At 43.2% G+C, this 23,892-nt stretch overlaps 1 protein-coding gene across 2 annotated transcripts in view; it reads right to left on the reverse strand.

The window, feature by feature from the left end:
* USP13 (ubiquitin specific peptidase 13) overlaps positions 1–23,892 on the reverse strand; it is a 90,769-nt gene that overhangs the window by 22,582 nt on the left and 44,295 nt on the right. For both annotated transcript variants that reach the window (XM_044434656.1, XM_044434655.1), the window contains exons 5-10: positions 22,652–22,794; positions 20,718–20,902; positions 13,522–13,616; positions 12,554–12,741; positions 10,569–10,640; positions 7,607–7,700 (exon numbers count right to left, since the gene is read on the reverse strand). In XM_044434656.1, coding sequence (XP_044290591.1) covers positions 7,607–7,700; positions 10,569–10,640; positions 12,554–12,741; positions 13,522–13,616; positions 20,718–20,902; positions 22,652–22,794 — 777 coding nt within the window. The remainder of the gene's footprint in view (positions 1–7,606; positions 7,701–10,568; positions 10,641–12,553; positions 12,742–13,521; positions 13,617–20,717; positions 20,903–22,651; positions 22,795–23,892) is intronic.

Raw genomic sequence — 23,892 nt, forward strand, 5'->3', positions numbered from 1 at the left:
AAATAGGTCAAATGCGTATGGTAATAAACGTTGGTTTCATTTCTATACCAGCCACTAGCCAAGCTCTCTGGGAGGCTCACAACACAATGGATGCAACCAGACAAATGTCTATTATCGTGGCCCTTTCCTCAATTTTCCCAGTAACCTTAAAAAGGGTCCTACTGTTCCCTTTTTATTAAGTTTGGGGGTACAAGGAGACAGAAGATCTGTCTGGCTGAGCTTGTATGACATAACTATCCATTATGGGTTGCTGCCTTCATGGGCTATTATGTTGTGTGAACCTGGACCAATTTTCCCAAGGCGGCTTGTTCCTGGGTAACAAACCACACCATGGGTTGTTTCAGGGATTGTTATATACACGAAAGCTTTTCGTGATGTCTGGGCCAGGGCATTGTGGAGACAGAGAACCAGCTACTGAGCCACTTGCAAGAGAGGCAAAGAGCCATGGGTGTCCTTTCCCAGGCAACCACCAGTGCCAGCTGCCCCAAAGGTACCAAAGCCGCACTTGGTGGCAGCTAGCACCAGTTCCTCATGAACATCCCTCCCAAAATTGCCTAGTCCATTCCTTGCAACAATACATCATTCACACCAGAACATCATTCACACCAGAACATCATTCATGCCAGATATACATAAGCACAGAGAACACCTTTGCCTGTGCATTCATTCATTGTGACAGTGTGGGAACATGTCCTGCAGAGAATTTACACAGAGGCTCTCAAGACTGAGGTTCACACCTGTGCAATATTTAGGGGGGTCCAAACTACACTTGAATTTAACTGAAATTCCAGTGCTCCTTTCCCACCACAATCCACACTACAAAAAGCCGTACTGAGTAGCACTTTGTTTTTCAGTGCAAATTACAATCGCAGGCCCTCCCCTGCTGTGGTCAGGGCCACAGCATAGGCGCGTGTGTTAAAAGTTGCCCCGCTCTTCATATTTGGGTCCAGATCAGAAGCCCATGTTGGAAGACTGCCCTGCACTCCAGGCAGTGAATATGTGTGCAAGGCACTGTACAACCTCCATCAACCCTTCTTTTTTTCCTACCATTCTCCTTCTCAATTTTCGGTCACAACCCCCAGTGAGGTGGCTGCAAGCACCGCATTTTGGTAAAGTTTGCTCTAAGGAACTTCTTCCTGATGCCAAACTAATCTACTGCACTGCAGATTACAGGGTGTATTTATACACACAGTGGGAGAAAATTCTGGGCATGCTTTCCACATCAACTGTTGCAAAACACTTTCGCTAAAAATAAGCTGGGCCAGATCATTCAATCTCTCAAGTGAATGCTTTAGACAGAAGGCACCCAGTGATGTCCAATGGTGGATGGATTCCAAAGATGCAAGAAATTAAAAGGCACAGCAGCTCTCTACACAGCATGTTACTGAGGGTAATGGGACCATTACCCATATAACAAACAAGTGTGCCTGTGCACAAGTCAGGCAAAACATTCTTTACGCAAATTTGCCCAAGATAAGACCGGAAGCAAAACCAAAGTAAATCATCCTTATTATTCTTGTTTCACAAGGGGAGAACTAAAGGTGAAAACTGATCACCTGATGGGTTTCCTGGATGAGCAGGACTTGAACCTTCCATGATCAGTAAGAAAGCTCCAGAGGGGTAAAGACAGACGGTTGCCAAAGCCTTTTGACAAGCAAGGGCCCTCACTGTGATGACAGGAGGCTGGACAAAAGTCAAAGAGGAGGCTGGACAACAGAAGTACCTTTGCTGTCAAGAAGCAAAAGCACCTTTGCTCTCCCTACATCTCAATCAGGTTTGCCCAGAGTGTTATTCTGAATTGATGCAGAATAAAAAGAGGGTATTTCTGTTCAGGTAGCCCAAGGGTTGAGAGGTACAATACTGCTTGTGGGCCCAACAAATATGAAAAATGAAGCTCCTGTTTAAGAGATGGACAGTAAAAAAGAAGCAGCGGCAGTGTGGCTTGTTTTGCTTCCAGAAATAATCTGAGCAGAGGCCACTGGGCTCCACAGCATGGCCCTCATTGGTTAAGAGCCTCTTGCCCTGCTCAGCCCACTCCTCGAAAACCCCAAATCAGTACTGCAGATTTTCCAAGTGTAAATAATTTGCCCAACGACTGCATCACTCACTGGCTTCCAGGCTATGCTCCAAAATGTTCTAAAATTTATTTGCTAACTGGGCTATTGCAAACACAGTCCAGATTCAACTCAGATTAGCAGCGGCAAAAATGGTTCTGCGTATCTGTTACATTTGCATACGGTCCAATAGCCAAAGATCTCTGGATGATTCCCAAAATAAAACACAAAGCCATATAGAATGCAAATATTACAAAACATACTATAAACATCTAAAAGGTTAACACAGAATAAAACAAATGTAAAATCCAGCGGCAGTGTGAAATCTAAAAAAGTACTAATGTATGAATGCAACTAAAACACCTGGGAGAATGGGAAGATCTTAATAGTCAAAGGGCTACAGCATAGCTGCCATGCAAGCCCTTGTGGGGAGTGAGTTCCACAACTGGAGGGCCACCACTGAAAAGACCCTTTCCTTTGTAGCCCCACACTTCACTGCATTTGCCGGGGCCACTCAGAGGAAGGCCTAGGAAGAACATGTTCAGGTCTGAGAAAGTATAAGGACTATACTTCAAGAAGCCTGACTCAGAACTCCGAATAGTAGCCCTTCACACAAATTCCAGAAACAGTCTGGAAGCCAGTGCAGGTTACGAAGCACTAGCATAGAATGATCCCATTCCTGTTAGCATTCTTGCTGCCACAGTTTGCACCAGCTGAAGTTTCTGAAACCATTTCAAGGCCTTCCCCATTTCTGCTGCCTTAAATTGAAGTAATCCAAACAAGATAATTCTAGAGCAAGTAGCTAGGCTATTTCTGCCCAGGCCAGGTCACAGTTGGTGCAGCAGCCAAGGCTGATCAAAAGTGCGCCGTGTCATGCAGTCCACTTGTGTCTCCCATGATGATGCTGGATCTGAGAGCACCCCCAGACCACCAACCTGATCCTTTCAGGAGAGTGGAGAGTGCAGAGTGCCTACAAGCAAAGCAGACAACTTAGGAGGAAAACCGAACTCCATCGTATCTGGACTGACTCTCCATTTACTGGTGGTGGAAAGTGACTGTATTCAGGACGGTCACCACCACGGCACATTAAAGCCCATTTAATTCAGGAGCTCACCCGTTATGCTTGGAAAGAACTCTGTGGGCCACGCTGGGTGTGCCGGTACGGCAGCAGATCCTGCAATCAACAGAAAGCTGTTCGCGCTTTCCTCCCTCAAGTTGTGGGAGGCTCCCAGCCACAGCAAAGATCCAGCACTACTATATGTTCAAAAAGTGTCTAAGTAATTCTGATCATTCCACATGTCTGTGTGGATGAATTCCTGGGACTCCAACTCCTAAGGGACAGCAACTGGCTTCCACCTGGTTAGGTAGAACGCTGACAGTCAAAGAAATGGAAAGGGGAGACACATGGGCTGAGGTAGTTTCTGAGCCTTTGCCCAGCTCCCTGGGAGACAGCAGCCATCTTTCAGTTCAATGTCGACTATATAATTATTGTGAAAACAAATGCAGTTCTAAACACAAGACACAACTAGACTTTTAGCACAGCAAGCAAAAGCTGTCTGCCTGTGTACACCAGTCCCTTGCGGGCTTGGGCAGGAGGGAGTTCCTGTATTTATCTTGCTTGAGGGATCCTGCAGTCAGATCATCTGCCTCTGAGTGAACAGAACGCCAGACTAGATGGACCATTAGTCTAATCCAGAATGGCTTTCCTTAGGCTTGTAAAGAGCACGTATGTCTCTTTAGCATCCTCCAGATGTACTTGGGGGACGCCAACATGAGGACAACTCCTTTCATAGATCTGTAACAGTGAAAGAGGATGTCAGTTCAGCTTCTCCCACTCTACCTGCCATCCATGCCACCATCATTTTGTGTGTGAGTGTGTATGAAAAGAGGAATACAGCTTTGTTTCGCTAGGCACAAATGGAGGATGGCATGTGGATAGCAGGCAGAGAGAGGGCAAAGAAAGAATGGTGGACAGGGCAAAGAAAGCTCTCCCCGGCTGGCTCCTGGCCTAGTCTGAGCCAGTCGCCCTTTATATGCTGGCAGAGGGACCTGACTGGCTCTCCATACAACTAACTTGTGCTAGTCATGTGGGTAAGCTTCAGTTCTCTCATCTTATCAGAGCCATCTTCTTGAGCAATCATTATCTATAAACTAGGACTATCAACTGATTAAAGGATTATTCAAAATTAATTCATTAGTGTGGCAATTGATCAATTATATTTAAATATCAGTATAATTGATTTATAATTATGCATATAGCAAAGCATCCACAGAAGACCTTTTTGACGTACTAAGAAAAGCCTGTGGCATTTTATAATTTAAGGAAGGAAGGAAGGAAGGAAGGAAGGAAGGAAGGAAGGAAGGAAGGACGGAAGGAAGGAAGGACAGACTGCTACTTCCCATTATTAAAAGGAAATACTACCTACAAAATGTGATCTTGAACCTTCCATTACAGAAGCCACACAATAGAAGCCAAATAAGCTCCAGAAAGACAGACAGACAGACAGAGCATCTTTTAAAATTACAATTAAAATCTGCTTTATTTGACTAAAGCCAGTCTTGGCCAATCACTCAACTCAGAAATTAGCTGAAACTGTTAATGGTTAAATTTGCAACCCTACTCTAAATATACCCCTCTGTTTACCCCAAGCAGTTCTTCCAGGAATTAAAATTCTTCTCCAGCTACAGCATCTCCTGTATCTATTACACACTGACCTTTCCTTTCCAAATTCACCACTTTAGAGGGAGAGGCCAGAAGTGGGGTAGAAGGTCTCTTTTAGGACTTCCCACATTTTAGGAAGATAAAAGATCTGCTGTGACACTAATGCTAACTAGACACGAGCTGAACTGTGTCAGACAGTGTCCTAGTAAACCAAGCTTATATAGTAGAGCAGACATAAATATCCTTTTCTCCTCTAGCCAGACAAAAGTATATATTCTTCATAATAGCTTAAAAAATTGCTTCCAAAACACAAGCTCTCCCCACCAAAGGAAAAACAAAGAAGGCTATGCCTCAGCCTTCCAGAGATACCAAAAAGAAGCCTGTACCAGACCCCTTGGCATGGTTCTAAAATGTTCCAGTATTATTAATGTATTACATTTATAAATACAATAAAGACCTAAGGGCACCTTTCTTTCAGTGTGAAACTCACAGTGGCTATGTGGTCCCCAAGTGATTTCCCCTCCAAACACAGACCAGCCCTAAACTCGCTTAGCTTCAGCAAGGTGGCTGCCTGAAGCACCTTCACAGCATTATACACTGTTTCTGTGTAAACTTGCTCTGCTCAGGACTTGGCAGCTCTTTAGATACATCATCAACAGCTGTTTCCACATTTTCTACCTTCAAGGAATTCTTTCCACACTGAGCCTTCTGCTGAGGAATCTCCACAGATTTGCTATGGTCTGCCTATGACCCACCAGCAGGCTTCAGGTGAGCAGCCAGTTGGCCACTGTGGGAGCGGAATACTGGATTCAATGGACACTTGGTCTGAAAAGGATGGCTATCCTTACGTTCTTATCTCTACAGCTTGTTCAAGAAGGCATGCTCGATTCAAGCAGTGTGCAAACCAGGCCTGTTGGGGCTCATCTCTAACCAGCTTGAGTGAGAGTCAAACGAAATGAGACTTTGGAGATCTGTGAGTGGATCTCCCAACACTTCCATTCTTTACTTGAAGGAGCTCCAGTTTCAACTAGAGCAGTGGTACCAGAGGTAAGAGTGGGGAAAACCCATTCCCGCTCATGCCATTTTGCTGATCTAAATGGTTCCCTTTTTGAAACTGCTATTAGTCCCATGGCAAGTATTAATCTGCTACATGACTAATAGCAGCCTCCAGCAAGCAAGGCAGAGGACTTCCAAGATGGAGATGTCTTGGTGCCGCCGATGAACAAGCATTGCTCAACTATTCGGCATTTCCCCCCAAAAATGACTTTGTTTCCTGGTAAAAAAAAAAGACAGAAGCAGCACTGAAAAATGACAGAGGGTTACAAATGGAAGTCAACATCTGGGCCTCCTGTAAATTCCATGAATGAGGCAGAAGAAATTGCACAATCCAAGTCTCATCTGGAAACACTAGCAAAATGGTATGGAGAGTGAAAGGACTAATGTTCATCCCTCAGTGCCTTACTCTAACCAAAACTGGAGCTCTAGATTTAAGGAAAATCACAGAAGTGGCAACCAGGGATCTTCCATGTTGTGTGTCTTTTGGCCATGAAAGTGAATTCTAGTAGGCCATGATTGTGGATGAACACTGTAAGGAAAGACCACCCTAACTTCACTGACCTTCTCGGGGCCGGAGGGACCTCCTGATAATTATCTGAGATTTCCTCAGTCAAGTTGGAAAGGGCTCTGCTATGCTCTGGCCTCACGGTTAAGCTGCAGTTTTCTATGCTCCCCTGCTCTCCCCTCCCCAGTCATGGTTGTGAACCTGCAAGGAGGATATCAGCAGCTACTACTTCCATTTTTAACTAACTGCAGTTTAGTGTTAAATCCAAATCCAAATGTGGTTACTGCTAATTCCACTTTGTTGGAACAATTGGAACTTATGGAGCTGTTGTTTTAATAAACCATACCTAACATTAACCACAGTTTAGGGCTCGGAGGCAATTCAACTCTCGGTAATTGAAAATGGAAATGTAAGTGTCCAATATCTCCTTTGTTGCAATGCTAGAGGAGAAGAGAGTGAAGGCATGAGCTCAAGGGTTATTCACATACTGCTAAACAACATTTTAGTGTTTTGTCTGATTCAAACCACCTGGTTTGCACATAACAATAACTCAAAGTGTTAATGAACCCAGTTTACCCATGATTTGTCTGAAAGTAATAGCACAAAACACAGGTTGTTTTTTTAATAGCTGAGTTGATTCCCTGCTCCTTCTTTTACTCCCTCCCTGTATCCCAAAGGCCTTTGCAGCACTGTCGTACTGCTGAATGGCTGATTTTGTTACCACTCCTGGCCACCTCCTGGCAAAACAATCCCTGATCAACCCATGGTTCTAGATAGAAATGTAACATGAACCCACAGTTAAAACAACCCAGAGTTCACAACAACAAATCATGGGTTCTTTTTCTCAGTTGTTTGTGAACCCATAGTTAACCAGTAGTTTTACGTTCACACATCACAATAACCCAGGATTCAGTAACCTATACTCAACCCATAGTCTAGGTTGCAGTTACATGTGAATATATGTGTTTAGCATGACATATATCTAACAACAAAAGGAAAAAACTTACCCATATGGTTTAAAAGCAGATCAAAATCTGAACCCTTAAAATAGAGCCACATGAAGGCATCCCACAAGGCCTTCCCAAGCCTCCTGTCTTACTGCTGTACTTGGATTACAGTGGCAGTTGACTAGAACTCTTCACTGGGGAGCCTAAAGGCATAGGCAGAGGTTTCCACAAGAGAGGCCCACTTCACCATTTTGCAGAACATGTGTCACAACAGATGCAATTTTCCAAAAGACAATCATCTTGATAAAACATCACAGGTATGGTCCTTTACAATTGTTCTCCTTCTACCTACTTCTCATGCTGCACATGCTGGGTCAAATACCTTGTGTTCTTCTTTCATCACCTGTTCAATGAGCTCGGATTTCACTGGTGGTTTAGAATACTGGCCTGAAAGAAGGCCATGTCCCAATTTAGCCCTGTAGTAGAGGGTGAGGGGGAATGAAGAAAGTGAGAGAAAGCAAACAAACCATGTCCCACCAGGTTAAGAGAAGGGAAAAAAAATCCAGCAGGCTATGGTTAGATCAACCTGCCTGTTAACTCACAGTCCCCATCACCACTGTGCTTCAAATAAGCTTCCCCCTCCACCTTTGACATCCTTATTTTGGGCAATATCAGTTTAAAACATCCAGACATCCTTTCTGGGGGTAACTAATATAATGTTTTATTTATTATCAACAATAATTACAACATTCCAGGGAAGTCTAGTGCAGGTTCCTGAGCTCAGAGTCACCTAATTTACATCCTTACTTATAATTTATTCATATTGTTGTCCTTAATACCAAGAATACTTCGTATATTTAATAAGAAGAAAGGACGGGCAACTTTGATTAGCATAGGCCCAGGCTGTGGCCCTCAGCCTTTCAAATGCCCTCTGAGAGTGACTAGTTCAGGCCTTCAGCAGAGTGATCCACTGCACCCCTGGCAGCTTGCTGGGCAGGAAGGGAAAGGACAGAAGGAGAGATGACGGGACAGAAGGAGAGATGACGGGGCTGGCCAGACCAGCTCCTTGATAGGCAAGAGGTCTCGCCATGGCTGTTTTAGACGCTTCCAGGAAATCCACCTTGGAAGCAACTCTCCAAACAGAAGGGGTTCTATGTAGTTTAGCATTTAGTGGGAAAAATGCTGCACTGCAGGGTGATGCACTACTGGAAGTATAGAGGTTATGATGTTACAGGAGATCCGGGTTGTAATTCCCACCTGGCCATGAAGCTTGGTTGGTGACTTTGGGCCCTCACCCTACCCTACCTCACGGCATCGTTGTTGTGAAGAGAAACATGGGGAGGGATTGTATAAGCTGCCTTGTTCCTTACAGGAAAAAGGATAGGATATACATATAATAAAGAAGAAAAGAGAAAGAAATCCCGGGGAATTGCCTCATGCCATTTTATTTCTCAGGAAGAAATGCTAAGAAATAAATTAACTCTGACCAGAGATGGTTAAAATGTTCTGAATTCACACATGAGCAATACCTGTATTGCCAAAACCTTAGGCTGGTAGCCATACAAGTTAAGTTGGCCAGGCCAAGCAGAAAATCAGCGATAGCAAAATGTTACAACGGATATATTTCCAGGATCAAACACAGCATATGCCTCAGAACACCAGTTGCTGAAGAACAACCCAAAAGGAGGCTATTGGCCTTTTCTCCTTGCTTGTGAGCCTCCCATGGGCATCTGGCAGGCCAAAATCAAAAACCAGATACTCAGCTAGGCAGTCCATAAGTCTGATCCAACAAAGCTTTTCTTGGGCTCTAACCAAAATTAACCTTCCAAGAAGGATCAAAGCCAAAGACAGGTGCTTCAGCAAGATAACCATGAATGAGCATTAAAGACACTGAGAAGTCCAGCAGAACCAAGAGGAATACACTGCCCTTCCAGTTCCCAGTGTCAACTGTCTACCAAGATGACTAAAGCATTCTCTGATAACCAAACCGGAAGTCACGTTGAAATAAGTTGATCTAGATAATTTGACTCATTCTCGAAACTGAGAAGCTACTCCGCGCTCCATTACCTCACCCCAGAATAGAATTTGGAGACTGGCTGGCTATTTTCAGGAAAGGTCGTTTTGGTTTGGTTTTTAAATAAAGTTCTTACCATTGTCACTTTTTGGCAACCTGAAATCAAACTTCACTATAAAGGGTTATTTACCACTACCTTTACCCACTCAGCCAGTCACTACCTGCCCCACCTCGGCTACCTGTTCTCAGGCTGTACAAACTGAAAAGTATCCATTGTGTATGGACAAGCAGGACCAAAGTTACATCCACCAGACCTGTATCTCCTATGGCATCCAAGCCGACTCAGATACAAGTATTTTTACCTTCAGAATGTCATGGAAGTTGGTCACAATGGCTATTGAGCAGTCCATCTTTTCTTCTCACAGGCTAGAGTATAAGAGACCTCTGACCACCTAAAAAACCCTTTGCTGGACAATTCTGCATGGCTGCAGCGGTGGCAAAAAAGTACAGTTTCTTTACCACCTCGTTGCCATGGGGAAGGCTTTACAGCTTTGTTCTCTTATTGACTCTTACATGAGACCAGTTTCCTATATCCTTGACCCAGTTGTCATTTGAGAAAATCAAGTCAAATTCAGATTCATTGCTCAGCCAATACATTACAAGGATCAGATAAAACACAATCACATACAACCAGAAGTTTTCAAACCTAAGTATGAATCAAATCAAAACAGCACATTACACCAATTACTGGCACAGTAGCATTAAGCCAGGATTCCAAGCCATGCTGCAACCATGGCTTATGATGCTGTCTAGTCGTAGGAGAGACAAGGGAGCACACCTGCTTCATTCATCATAAGCCTTCCTCATTCTCTTAGGCGTCCCACGTCTTTTAAAGTCCTTTAAAGTAGTTCTAAATATCTTAGGGTATTCACATTTTATTTTTCTTGTTCTCACAATGTGGTTTAACCTTGTATGTCTGGCATTGTATTTTATGCTGTGTCAGCACATTTATTAGTTTTACATGGTTGATTTTAGGGTGGTATTATTTCTAATATTCTCATTTTCTGTAAAATACCCAATTTTTCTGATGAGGATTTTGATAATTTCAATACATAAATAAATTCACTATGAATTTACTGTGTTGGTCAAACTAATTGCCAAACTAATTACAAAAGGAAATCTATCATTTATCTCATCTTCAAACCAAAAGAGAAAACCAATTTTTGTCAGGGTGCATCATAAAGGCTACCAAAAAAGCGAATAATATAGGCAGTTCACCCATTCAGGAAAATCTGAATTAACCCCTGGATAATATAAACTGTTCACTTACATCTGTGTGTTGAAATCTTGTGTTGGGTCCAAAGGGGAGTAGTCAAATATTCTCGGAAGGTTTCCCACGTACCTAGCCAGAGGAAATGGCAGGGGAAAAGATAAAACGTTCAAAGATTATGGACTGCTTCACATTGAAGTCTTTTGCTGAGGAAAGCTATCTTGAGACACCACCAATTGCATCTTGCAGTTGGCAGAACAAATGCCAGAACAGTCTCCTACACTGGCCAGGTGATCCCAAAGGATGTCCTTAGCCCAGCTTGGAATAAGCAGCTTTTCAGTGATGAGGAAGTCAGAGCAGATTGGTGTCTTGTTCTGGTCACCACACCTAAACTAGGTTTCTGTAGACCTGGAAAAGTTGCAGAAAGGGCAACCAAAATGATCAAGGAGCCTCTTAAAAGGAAAGGTTATGGTTTTGGGGAATATTTAGCTTAGAAAGTATGTGAATAAGAAGAGGTGAAGTAAAGAAGTTCAAAATTATGTGTTTAGGAATTGGATAGGGAGGCCTTTTTCTCCCATAATACTAGAATCTGAGGTCATTCCATACATCTGATTGGCGAGAAACTTGAGGACAGCTAAAAAGAAGTATTTTTCATGCACTGTACAGTTCAACTTTGGAATTCACCTCCACAAGAGGTAATAATGGTCACCAATCTGGCTTGCTTTAAAAAGGAACTGGACATACTGATAGAGGTGAAGGCTACTCACCCTGGTGTCTAAATGCTACCCCCAGCAGCAGATGCAGTATGTCTTGCCTGATCCTGCCTCATCTTGGCAGCTAAGCAGGGTCATGCCTGATTGAAATCTGGATGGGTGACTTAATGTTGTGAACCACCCAGAGAGCTTTGGCAATGGGCAGTATAGAAATGTAATGAATAATAGTGAGAAGAAAAAATCCAGTTGCTGGGGAACATGGGTGGGAGGTTGCTGTTGCAATCATATTCCACCTGTGGGCTTCTTGTGGACAACCAGTTGGCCACTGAGTTAGCAGAATGCTGGATGAGATGGTCTCTTGGACTGAACCAAGTGGCCCTTTCATGCTCCTACATTCTCACATCTTTTTGGTTTTGTGTTACTGTTGGCTATATAATATATTTTAACAATCTGTCTTACTATTTCTATTTTCTATCATCAACTATTTCTATTTTTAGCCATCTGCTGGGTGCTCCAGGTGCAATAATAAAAAAGCAACATGCAAATAATAAATTACTATTTCTTCTTCTTATGAGTTCTCAGAGAGTAGCACTCACAGCAGGAAGGGACTGTGTGAGACATTTGGAAGTGATGTGTAACAGTAGGACACTGGAAGCAAACTAATTGCAGGAAAATAGCCGTTGGGGATTCACTTTTGTTCAGTCTCTGCCCTGCTGAAGGATGGAGCAGCTCACCTGGAGCAGCCACACAGACCCTGTTGCCAGGCCAGAGAGTGGAGATAACACTTGGCAAGGGGTTAAAACAAAGCTTTTCATATCCATTTACTCCAAACAAGAGATTATCAGGGGATTCACAATGCTGCACACAGGAAATCTCAGCATGGTTATCCACTGAACAGAGAGCTGGCACAGAGTTGCCAAGGTGAAGGGAGAAGAAAGTGCCCCAGGAAGGTAGAATTAGTGTAGAAGAAAAGCTCACTTAAATATAAAAATAAAAATCTGCTTGAGGATGTACCTATTGGGGTCACAAGCAACATGCTTTTAAATGTACACCAAAAAAAGTAAAGTAAGAGCACAACAAATGCCTATTTTTCAACAGATAGGAATACTTATCAGAGTCCCAGTTAACAGCACAAACTCAATGAATTTCCCAGCATGTATGAACCTCCCCTTCATCCTATGTTTTTTTAAGAAAGCAAGTGAAATGCTACTCATAACTGAGTGAACAGAAATCCAAACACCAGTCTGCCCTCTTGCAGGCAAACAACTACCAAGTAAACGTACATGAAGACTTTGCAGTGATCCGCAACAAGTCCCCCCGGAAATAACTTACGCTCGCTGGAATTCAGGGATGCTGAAAATTGCCTGCAGGACAGTGTTGACATAGGAGCTATTCCCCAGATTTTTCATGCCAGTGTATCCTGGACCATACATTGGCTTTAGCTTCATGCCAGATTCCTGGATCACTTCCCATTCAGAGACTCGGGGTTTGATATCATTATCCCTCAGGCCATTCTCTATCTGAACGCAAGAGAGACTTTTAAGAAGAAGCATTTTTCCCTTTCCTTTCCTTTTTATTTGTTTGTTTGTTTTCAATTTGTATGCCATCCCATTAGCCATAGGCTCTCTGGGCCATAAAATCCATAATGTACGAACATAATATACAAGACAATATCCAACACAGCAAAATTCACAGTTCACAATAAAACCGATAAACAATAAAAATCCATGAGAAAAAGCTACTGAAATTAAGTAAAACAAAATAAGGAAGATAAAACATATAAATAAGATAAATATTTAAAGACCCTTTCAGAGCCAAGGACATGTTTAAAAAGTGGGGAAAAGAAGAAATCTTTTCTGATCATGACAATAGCATTCTCGGATGAAATAACATCCTTCAGCATGAAAAGAGCTCATTTTCCACTTCTCCAGATATAGATGTGGTGATGTCTCCCCCTGCTGAATCATCCAAGCAGCTGTCATCAGCAAACTGCGATCACAGCTCGAATCAGGCTGTACGGTTGTAGCACAAAAGGATGCTTTGAGAGGAGGCCTTTACTGTGCAAATGCCCTTCCCTGCTCACACAATGCGGGGAGGTGAAGCCCCTTCTAGCTAAGGCATTTGCCTGTTGCCTCTCTCTGCCATCATCCACTCCCACTTAATCCAAACCAAGCACCCAGTGAACTTTCCCAACTTTCAAGGTATTTACTCAGGAGTAGGGAGACACTGAGACACTCCCAGTCTCTGCTGGGCAAGCAGTCAGCCCTTCTTCCTTTCCCTCCCTCCATGCAATCACTTACTACATGCATTTGAAGCATATCTATTCCAAAATGTGCTAAGTGTTTGGCTATGTGAGGGTCCAAAACCGCCTCCTCTTCATCAAAGGAATAGACATCTGCAAAAATAAAAACAGAAGAAGAACTTCAAGAATGGTTAGCAATCACTATTATGTAATAAGACTAGCTATGGCGTACATTTTCATTGCTCACATGGAAGCCCAGTTATTAAGAAAATACAGTGATTCCGTAGAATTTGTTTGTTACCAAATTACAAGGCGTCATGGGCAACTGGGAGATACCGACTCTACGATACCATTCAGACATTACAGTTGTGAGGAGAGCCATTACCCTGGACAGAGCAGGGATGAGTGGGAGCTATGGACACACAAAACCGGCCTCAACCTCACAGCAAAGTCAGTAGGAGGGTTGTGGCTCAGCAACACGCTTTGTACACAGAAGGTCTCAGTTCAGTCTCTGAAATCTGAAGTTGAAAGGATCAGAGAGCACATGATGTGAAAGCACTGGGGAGCCAGAGCTGCTCAGAGTAATCAGTACCGGGATGCATGAACCGAAGGTTTGGGTAAGCACACTCTGGACTACAGAAGTAAAACTACCAGAAATTTTGAAAGTTCTTTTTACTCTGGAGGGATGTCACCATTTTTAATAGCAATCTGGGAAAATGTTCAAAAGTATGCAATATTTATTTAGGATTCTTTACTGATCTGAAGTCACTTTGTTACTTTAGAAACCTAAAATCTATTATGTATGACTTAGGTTGCTCATAAAATTACTATTACAATTAAAATAGCCTAAAAGTAAACTTGATCAGTAAATTTGCACTACTGCCTGATTAAACCATGCTGTTAAATATATTTTATTATTATTACATTTATGCATGCTGGTTTTATGAGCAAACAAAATTTTACGCAATAATTTTATTTTATGCCTGGAAAGTAGGCATAATTCAGCAAGTCACAGAATCTTATGAATCATGATAGAAGCCAGAAGAAGCAAGAAGAGTTGAAGGCAAAGGAAAACTGATGTTCAGCATCTGTTTCTGTTTGTGAGGAACTGGCTAGAATGGGGTTTAAAAGTAAGTGGTCCAAAGCAAAAGCTACTGAGAGCTTATTTAGATATTTAGAAATACTCTCTTAACTGTAAGGAATGGTAAGCAACCTCAGACTATTATCTTCAGAGTGACTTTTTATCCCTATTTGCAAATAATTCCTTTTAATAGGCATCTTATTTTTTGTTCATTTTAAGAACAGATTCATTTTTTCAACTGGTGGTGTTGGGTGTTACTCCCATCAAACACCAGAAGAACCATAGGCTACAGAGTTTCTCTTAGGAATAAGCAGAGATACAGAACCTCACAGACCTATTCGACATCCTCAGGTCAGATATCCTTGGGTTCCTTCACGGAGGATCTCGGAGGTTTCTAGTCCCTGCTCCCTGGAGGAATTCCCTCACCTCCAACACGGGAGACTCCTCCTCCTCCTCTTTCTCCTAAATGCAGCTGAGAGTGGTGAGGAGACATCTTGGATGGGGACTACACCTGAATGGTACAAGGCTCCCACTGCACCCTCCTAAAACCTGCTTCTTGATGTTGGAGAAATGGAAATGGGGGAAGGTAGCAAGTACCCCCTTCCCGCCATGTGAAGGAAGGGAAAACCTAGATATTGAAATAGGACCACTATGTTGCCCAAAGTCAGTTGTCTCCTAGAGTCTCGCCTCTTAATGAATGTATTACCAACTGTTAATGATAGTGTTTTGCATGAAGAAATTTAGTTATTTTTCCATTCTGTTTAAAAAAAATAATAATACTAATGATGATTCTCAGAGGATCAGTTTCCCAAGGAAACCTAAATTTAAATGAATTTTAGATCTCTTGTGGTATTTTATATGTAGTTGCTGTCATTAATGACTCACATTGTGAGTCCATTTGTTCAAATTGCAGAATACCAATGTTTTATTATCTATATAAAGATATTATCCCCCCCTTTAATTTTTGGCCTCTTAATTTCTGCCCCGCAAAATCAGCAGTAATATTTCCGTTTGTCAGTTTATGGTTTATCAGCACTTCACTCCAGTTCATTAATTAATGCAGTTTGATAAGAACGTTTACAATCGCTTTAAGGAAGATGTTTTGCTTGATGCCGGAATGACCTCTTTCAGTTATGCTGCCAAAGACTTATCAAGCCCAACATTCTTCTGCCAGTATCTGCCAATGATGACCCCACTGGCATTCATGAAAACACAGTGTGCCCTTCTGCTGGCATTCAATGTTAAGGCAGCCTCTGTTTCTCAGTACATGTTATTGTTCCCCTCTATAAACATGAGCTCAGAGAACTCTCATACTTTTCCAGTTGAGTCACACAATGCAGCTTGACACCTGGAAAAAGTTTCTGTGTTCATCAGAGTGGCCTTACATGGGCTTGAGGGCCATTCTCTTCATCAGTAATGCATGCCTGATTAGAGAGAAGCAAGCAAATAAGGATCACAGACTTTGGTGCCTTTAAAAAATTAAAAAGGGTGACAAGAATCCTAATCCCTGTTATTTGTTATATACACACACGCACGCGCACACCCATGGACACGCACACATGCACACACACACGCCATCTTTGTTCCAAAGGCTCCAAGGACCCCAAGACACTGTATATGACCCTACTTCTCGCCAAGTTATCTTCCTAACACCCATGTGAGGTTGATTGGTCTGAGACTCAGTGACCCAACCAACTATGCCACGCTATAACAGATCCCTAACACAGCAATACAGACTTATTTTATTCTTACACTGCATTTATATCACTCTTTTTTTCTTCTTACAAGGAACCCAAGGGAACTACATAGCTCCATTTTATCCTCACAACAACAACCTTGTATGGAAGATTGGGCTAAGAGGCTGTGATTGGCCCAAAGTCACCCAGTGTTGCAAACTGCCCAGTGTATTTAGTTTCTGGGCAGTTTGCAACACTTTTAACCAACACTTAAAAGCCACTTGTCTCTTCGGGGATCTAGCTAAGGTGACTGTGTAAGTCTCAACCTTTATCTACCACAGTCTTCCCCAACCTGCCACCTCTTATTACACGAGATCATAATTCTCCAAGCTGAAACAGCTTAATCTAGGGACACTTCAGTGCAAATCCTGGTTCAGTCAAGACACTTAACTGAGTGAACTTGGGCTAGTCATCTTCTCTGGGTTCAACTTACCCCACGGGGCTTTTGGGGGAAAGCGAGCAGGAATCCTGAGTGAGCCATACTGAGCTTCTTTGGAGGAAGAGCTCAGTGCAAGCGCAGCTAACAGAGTTGTGACTCTTTGGGCTATAAGTGTCACTTGATTTGAGTAATACAACCCAGTTTTAAAATCACAGTTGACAGATTGGCTGCCCAGTTAAGCAATGAAACTGAACACAGGCAAAGAAGAGCTCGCTCCCATGAAAACTACACAAGAGATGTACCAACTTCTTCTTCAGATGAAACAGTTAAGAACAAATCTGAATTTCCAACCCTGCTGACTGCAAACTTGTTTCACAGTTTATTTTTGAAGTCCTTTTGCCACCCAATTAGTCCTAAATTAGCTGAAACAGAACATATTAAGGAGAAGCAAAATGCTCCCTATTACCATGTGAAGGGATGAAATATAATGCATGGGCTGCTGTCTTGGAGGGAACAGGATTACAGAGAGATATATCACTGCTGCTGCTTTCCCCACCTTGCTTACAGGGTTGTTTAAGGTGTCGTCGTTAACATATTAATCCCTGAATGGCTTGGGACCAAGTTACTGTAGGAAGTGTCTCGCTCCACATGTCCCTGCCTGATCTTTGCAATCATCAGAGAAAGCACTGCTGAGGATACAGCATACTCCTGAGCTTTGCTGGACATTAGAGAAGCCCCCACCCCCAGTTCTGATGTTTACATATCTTTTCAAAATCCATTTCAGTCATCGAGAAATTGGGCAGCCATCTGAGTGGGATGGTGTGAACTGGTGTCCTGCAACAGCAGGAGGTTGGACCTGTTGGCCTTCCTGGCCCTTTCCAATGCTGCTATTCTATGATTCTGTGACCTCTTCACCCGGGCTTTTCCCTGAAGTAGAACCAGGCAGTTATAGCCTGTAGTACACACTAGACTGTGGAGCTTTATTGATGATTAACGTGTCTTTGTAACTGTGTGGTTTAATTGCTTTATTGCTCTTTTGATGGCAAGTGAGCTGTATGTTCATCCCTTGGAAAACTCTGAGAAAAAAGGCAGGTTGCTTACCTGTAACTGTCGTTCTTCAAGCGGTCATTTGTGCATTTACATCTATGGACTTTATGGAAGTGTTTGTCTCCAGTCTAGACCAGTAAGTGTGATTGCACAGAGAACATGAAGAACTGTATGATTCCAGGTAAGAAACCAAGAAAGTAAGGCTGAACTAGAAGGTTTGTAAAAGTAACGCTTGGAATGCTATCTGTAGGCATTAATGGAAAAACACTCTTCTTTTATTAAGCATTTAAAACCCATACTTTTACAGCAAGTCCCAGTCCAATCTGTTGTTCTCCTGAATAGCCTGCTTTGGCTCCCGTGGGGCATAGGTGACCTCAGGGCAGGTTCTCTGATCAGCTCCTAGCCAAATGGACACTCTCCAGAGCAGTATGACCCCAGGAGATCACTATGGCTACAGGAGCCTCACCAGCTTCTCTTACGCTAATAAATTTATTCCCTGTGTGCTCGATGCACAACCATCAACAATGACAGAGGCCACTCTGCCCTTTTCAGTTGCAGCCAGGGCTTCCAATGATTTATTAGCTTCCAGACACAACACTAACTCTACAGTAGAAGTATGAGACATGGAGGGACAGTACTTAGCTGCTGGCCAGCTCAGCCAGAGGGCCCTTGGGAGCTGCGTGACAAATGCCACAGTACTAAAGGGACCCGCAAAGCCTTTTGTTCTAAATTTGCAGCATTGCAAGGATGTGGCAGGCTTGAGATGATCACCAAATCTGTCTGGGCAAAGCAGTGCTGTCCAAAGAATTAAAATCAGCCCTTCAAACAGACTGCTGATGTCAGCTGTACATCTGTGCTCTGCAGAACTCCTTTTCTAGAATGCTTATCCCTGACATGCTAGCTTACTCTTTGCATGATCTGCAGTGGGTGAGGAAACACAGAAACAGAGCAAGTCTGAAGGGGTCCCCCAGGCCATCTAGTCTGACCCCGGGCTCCAGTTGGCTCCACTCATGACATGCCCACCATGTGCATGTCCAAGACAGGAAGCATCCGGTCATATGATGGTACCCTTAGCTACCATCTGAAATATTACAGACACAGTTTTGCCCCTCCACAAGAACTGGAGTTGTGTATCTCTATGAAGTGGTAATCTCCACCCATCTGAGGTAACAGTCTTGCTGACTCTATGACCTGTTATCTCAGGATGAAGCTTGTGATGTTCCCAACGTTTGGAGAATTGCAATTCATTTCAGTTCCATTCCCTTCGCTGGACCACTTGTCAAAATGTTAAAGGAAGTTCAAAGGGGTTTTCTTCCAAGATTAATTAATCACATAAGGATCCTCCTCAAGAACAGAAATGCAAGACCCCATAAACGAATTGAAACAGGACAAATAATCTATGAAATACCATATTTTTCTGACTATAAGATGCCCCCATGTATAGGACGCCCCCCACTTTTACTGAGCAAGCTGCTGCTGCGTGTGCGTGCCCACCGCCTCCCTGTATGCGCATGTCCGCACCTGCCCCCCCCCCCTCCCCCCCCCACCCCCCCCCCCCCCCCCCCCCCCCCCCCCCCCCCGATTGTGCCAGTCTTCCCCCCCCCCCAGCACGCCCACGGTTCTCCTCTCGGCCCCCCATGTATAAGACACCCCTCCATTTTTAGGTAAATATTTTAAAGAAAAAGTATAATTATATACACGGAAAAATACGGTAGCTTGCAACGCAGTTACAGGACACAGCCTAATCCCAACCCCATGTATAGTGGAAGGGAGAGATACCACACTTCTTTCCTTGCCTTAGCTGCAGGTAGCACTGACTTACATCCTATTCAGTTGTTCTATACAGCAAAGATATGCTGAAGCCAAGCAGGCAAAATGGAGCAGGGGTGATGGGATGTACCTTATCCATAGAGGAGGGAGCGATTTAAGGCCCTAGATTGCAGGAGGAAACAAAGGCCCATCTCCAAATATCTGCTGCTCTTTTCATTCACAACGAAAGGGTGATGAACATCCATTATCGGAGAAGTAAAAAAAGGAATGGAAATGGCCAACCAAGACAGAAAAGGTGGAGAAGGGGAGCAGAGGACGTACAGAGAATTCAAAATTCCCTGCTCACATTTTGATCCAAGACACCTGCCCTTTGGCAGCTCACCTCAGGTCCCAATCTGCAAAACCTTTCAACCTCAGGTCCCAATCTGCAAAATGGAAATACTAAGTGCCCAACTTCTGTTTTTGTCTCAGGGGAAAAACAAAATGGGGGAAGAAGCATTTTTACAAATGTTAACCGTTATTGGCATAAACATCAGGAAAAAACCCATCTATTTTAGTTAAAGCATTTACAGCCAACTTTTCAAAGCATATAAAACTCCCAAAGCAAAGGAAGAAGAAACTGAATTGCTGGGAGAAAAGTGACATGGCACAAAAAAAGAAGGCATACCAACATGCCTGGCAAGAGGAGCTGGCACCGGTTTTGCTGGACACCTTAGTTTCCGTCACTTTCCACCTTAATTTGTGCTGCAACTGATGGACATCACATTTCAAATATTAAGTTAGCTGCTGATTGTCCCATATCCCAATGATTCTAGCTAAGTTTCCACTTTTTTAAAAAGGCTTGAACACAAATTGACCCACAGATACATTTAAATAAAGCTTCTATTTCCAAAGAATTCCAAATACATCAATCATTTCTTTCTAATGTTGCAAAACTACTAGGGGGAGATAATTTTTGACAGCAGAGCCACCAACCAGTCAATACAGCACACAGGCAAATTTTGCTTCCAAGCCCCAGAATTGGGTTTTCTTAGTTCAGCCTTAGAAGAAAAGATACATTACAATATGACAGGTGTGTTTCCAGGGAACCTTTGCTTTTAGCTGCACATGTATACATTCAAAGCACCATCTCTGCAGCTTCTTTTTCAAAATATGCAACTACCCTTTAAAGGTCAGAAAAAAGCAGGACTTGATTTAAGAAACAGGGGAAAATTCAGTAAAGATATACAGCTTTGACTAACCTGCACCATCAGGAGTAATTGTTCCAAGCTTCACTGCTAGGGGATAGCCCATCTCCTTGTAGTGTTCCAGTGCATGCCCATTTCCTCCACTGCCATCAAAGAACCACTTTCCACACAATACAGACCCATCTGTAAGGTTCAGCCAAAGATTTTCCCGCAGGTCACACTTTGAGCATTTCCAGCCGCTAAAAATCCAGAAACAACCAGAGTTACATTGGTAGCACCAGCTAGGAATTCTAGGTTTCACTCCAAGAAGCAATCAAGAGACCCGCATTAGATTAGCCATGAAATACTCCGTGACAACTACAAAGGGTTCACCACTTTCTTCTACCATTTTTTAGATCTTATCCTATCACTCCTCCAAATCTGCCATACTTTATTAAGAATTATTTTCAAGTTTTCAACAACACAGAGAGCACTTATTAACAAAGCAGCATAAGCAAACAAGCAAATGAAACAAATCCCAAAGCCATTAGACATTGGCTCCAAGGAACTTAGAATGTACATTTTAGTGGTGTGGGAGACAAGAGAGAGAGAATGGGGGAAGAGAGGGGTCTGGGTAAAGAGGGAGGAACCAGAATGCCCTTCTCTCTTGTGTATTCATTGCAGAACATTTTGTTTTATGCACATGTAAAATAAAGTGAAGAATGCTAGCCTGCTGACAATCTAAAATATTTGTTACATGTTATAAAACCATATAATGGACTGCAGTGTTCTTTAGAACCATTTAATTAGCTTTAAAGTACGTTGTAAGAGGCAGGTAATGAATTAATGCAGTATTAATGGTTTTGATAGAAGCATAAATAGCCGAAGCAGAGACAGGAATAAGAGGAAGGACAAGCAAGATGATTTGACAAACAGGATGACTGAAATTAAAGTGATGGGTTACATATGTACATGTTTTAATGGAAGGAGACCTCTGTGCCAAAAATTATGTGTGTGTTAAATGGCTGGAGAGAGCTAGAGGGTATTTAGCCCCCACTGTTCCCTTCCCCTGCCTGCTGTGCACAAGTCAGCTGCTGGTGGAAAGGAGGCGGCAGAGATGAACAGAACAGGAGAAAAACAAAGGCGGAAGCTCAGCACTGGGCTGACACCATGTGACCTTTCGAGTAGGGGCTGTCCTGACATGTTGGACTACAGTTCTCATTATCCCTAACTATTGGCCATACTAGGTAGGAATTGTAGGGAATGTAATCCAATTCATCTGGAGGGGTACTCATTTAATGGAAAAGCCAGGATTTCTTAGGAAAGAAGGCACCAAGGTGGAAAAGGTTAACAGGCAGAGACCCTGCCCAGCCCTGCTTCCTAGGGCCATTTTAAGTGGAGTTGTTGCCAGGAAATGAGCCCTTCAACATGCAAAACATGGGCTCTCCAGGCCCTCTGGTCCATGCCTACTCTCAAACCAATACCGACAAACTCAGGACACTCAACCAGACTGGGAGATATTCATGGGATGCAAGGTAAGCCCATTGCGCAGGAACCTCAGCAATGCACTAGGAAAGTGAGTGGGTTATCCAGCTTCTCTTCCACAGCAAATTTTGCAATTCAGACCCAGCTGGAGAAGGAGGCAGGGGTGTAGCAGCAAGGAACCCATAGAAAACTGTCCGCAGTGGAGCAGCTGACAGAGCATCAGATTCCCTAAAGAAAGGTGTGCCCTCTGAATCCTTTGATTCCCTCACTCCAAATATTTAATTTATTTATTTAATTCTGTTTCTATGCCGCCCCATAACCCCAAAGTTTTACAATGTTAACTTTTTGGGACAGGTGTTTATACTGCTTTTATAACCCACCTATTTTCTTTTTGTGCGGATGCTTGTTGCCATCATACCATGAATGCCTGCTTCCCAAAGGCATGGGGCCGGCTAACAGAGGGCAGAAGACGCTGGATTCCCAGCCTCATCTAGCCAGGCAAGCGTGAACCATGGCAGCCTCACCTTGGTGGAATTCTGACTCCATTGTCCATTTGTACAAGAGTGTTGGCATGTTTGGAGACTTGCAGCTCTTCTTCCCATGAGTCTGGATCTTGCTTTCTGTACGGAGATTTCGAACTGAGCACTGCATCACAAGCTATTGTAACCTAGAAGCGGGCAGGAAGGATAGGTCACACTGAACATGAGAGGTAACATAAATGATATGTGTTACCATGATTTCTAACCAATAGCACCTATAGTACTCACACTTTTATATGCCCTTTTAGAATGTCCCAGGTGATTTAGGTACATTGTCTCAGTGTCCTATTCCAGAGCCCTGCAAGTTAGACCAATCATATTCCCATACTGGAAATTGTGAAGCTGTCATGGAATTAAGGCTGAAAGACATGGCTTACCTAAGGCCACCTAAAGCTGAGGTTTCCAATGTGATCTGTCGGCATATGTCTGGGTGGCTGCCTGGCTCCCCACACCCCCGTCCTAATTTTTATTTTATATCTAAAATTTGCATTAACTGGAGGACTGGTGTGCTGCAAAGGAGTGGCTGGGTTCCAAAGAGGGCTTTATGTGTTGGAACTCAGTTCCCATTACTACCATGTACTTAGGTTCATATGCAAGTTACTTTTCTTTTCATCTCACCAGCTTTCCTTCTGAGAAATGTGTGTTTTGTGAACCACCACGTCTACTATGGCAACCTTTTATGAACGGACAAACAAGGGGAAGTCATGTTTTGTTAGAGCACACACAACCCTCTCAACATGCCAATGTGCCACTGACACCCAAAAGTTAGGGAGTTCAAGTGGGAGGTGAGATTTAGATCACAGACTCAATCACTCACAACACCGAATCTGAGCCACTGCACCAGCAGCAGGCAAAAGGCAGACTGGGATCTTCTGGTAGATCTTCAGGTGACTTGGAGCAGGTTTCTGACTTCCAACTGTTTAACAATAGCAAAACGTAAAAATCCTTCTCCCTGTTCAGGCTGAAGAAATGAAGAATGCAGGGGGAAAGGCTGCTAACGGAAACCAATTCCTGGGCTTACATGTGCTCAAAATCACACTACACTATACCAGCTCTGGCAACTGCAACTAGCTGTGCCTGTGCACTCTGGCCCTGGCAGGAGAAGAGCTCTTAGCAAATGCTGCAGCATTAAGCATCCTGTGAACGGTTTTTGAAAAGTTCAGCAAAACCCTTCCATGCATGCCGCCTTTTGTGACAAAGGTTAATAGTTCAGGAGCATCTATGGT

The sequence above is a fragment of the Varanus komodoensis genome, unplaced genomic scaffold (genome assembly GCF_004798865.1).
Source record: "Varanus komodoensis strain SLA01 unplaced genomic scaffold, ASM479886v1 scaffold28, whole genome shotgun sequence".
Classification (NCBI taxonomy): domain Eukaryota; kingdom Metazoa; phylum Chordata; class Lepidosauria; order Squamata; family Varanidae; genus Varanus; species Varanus komodoensis.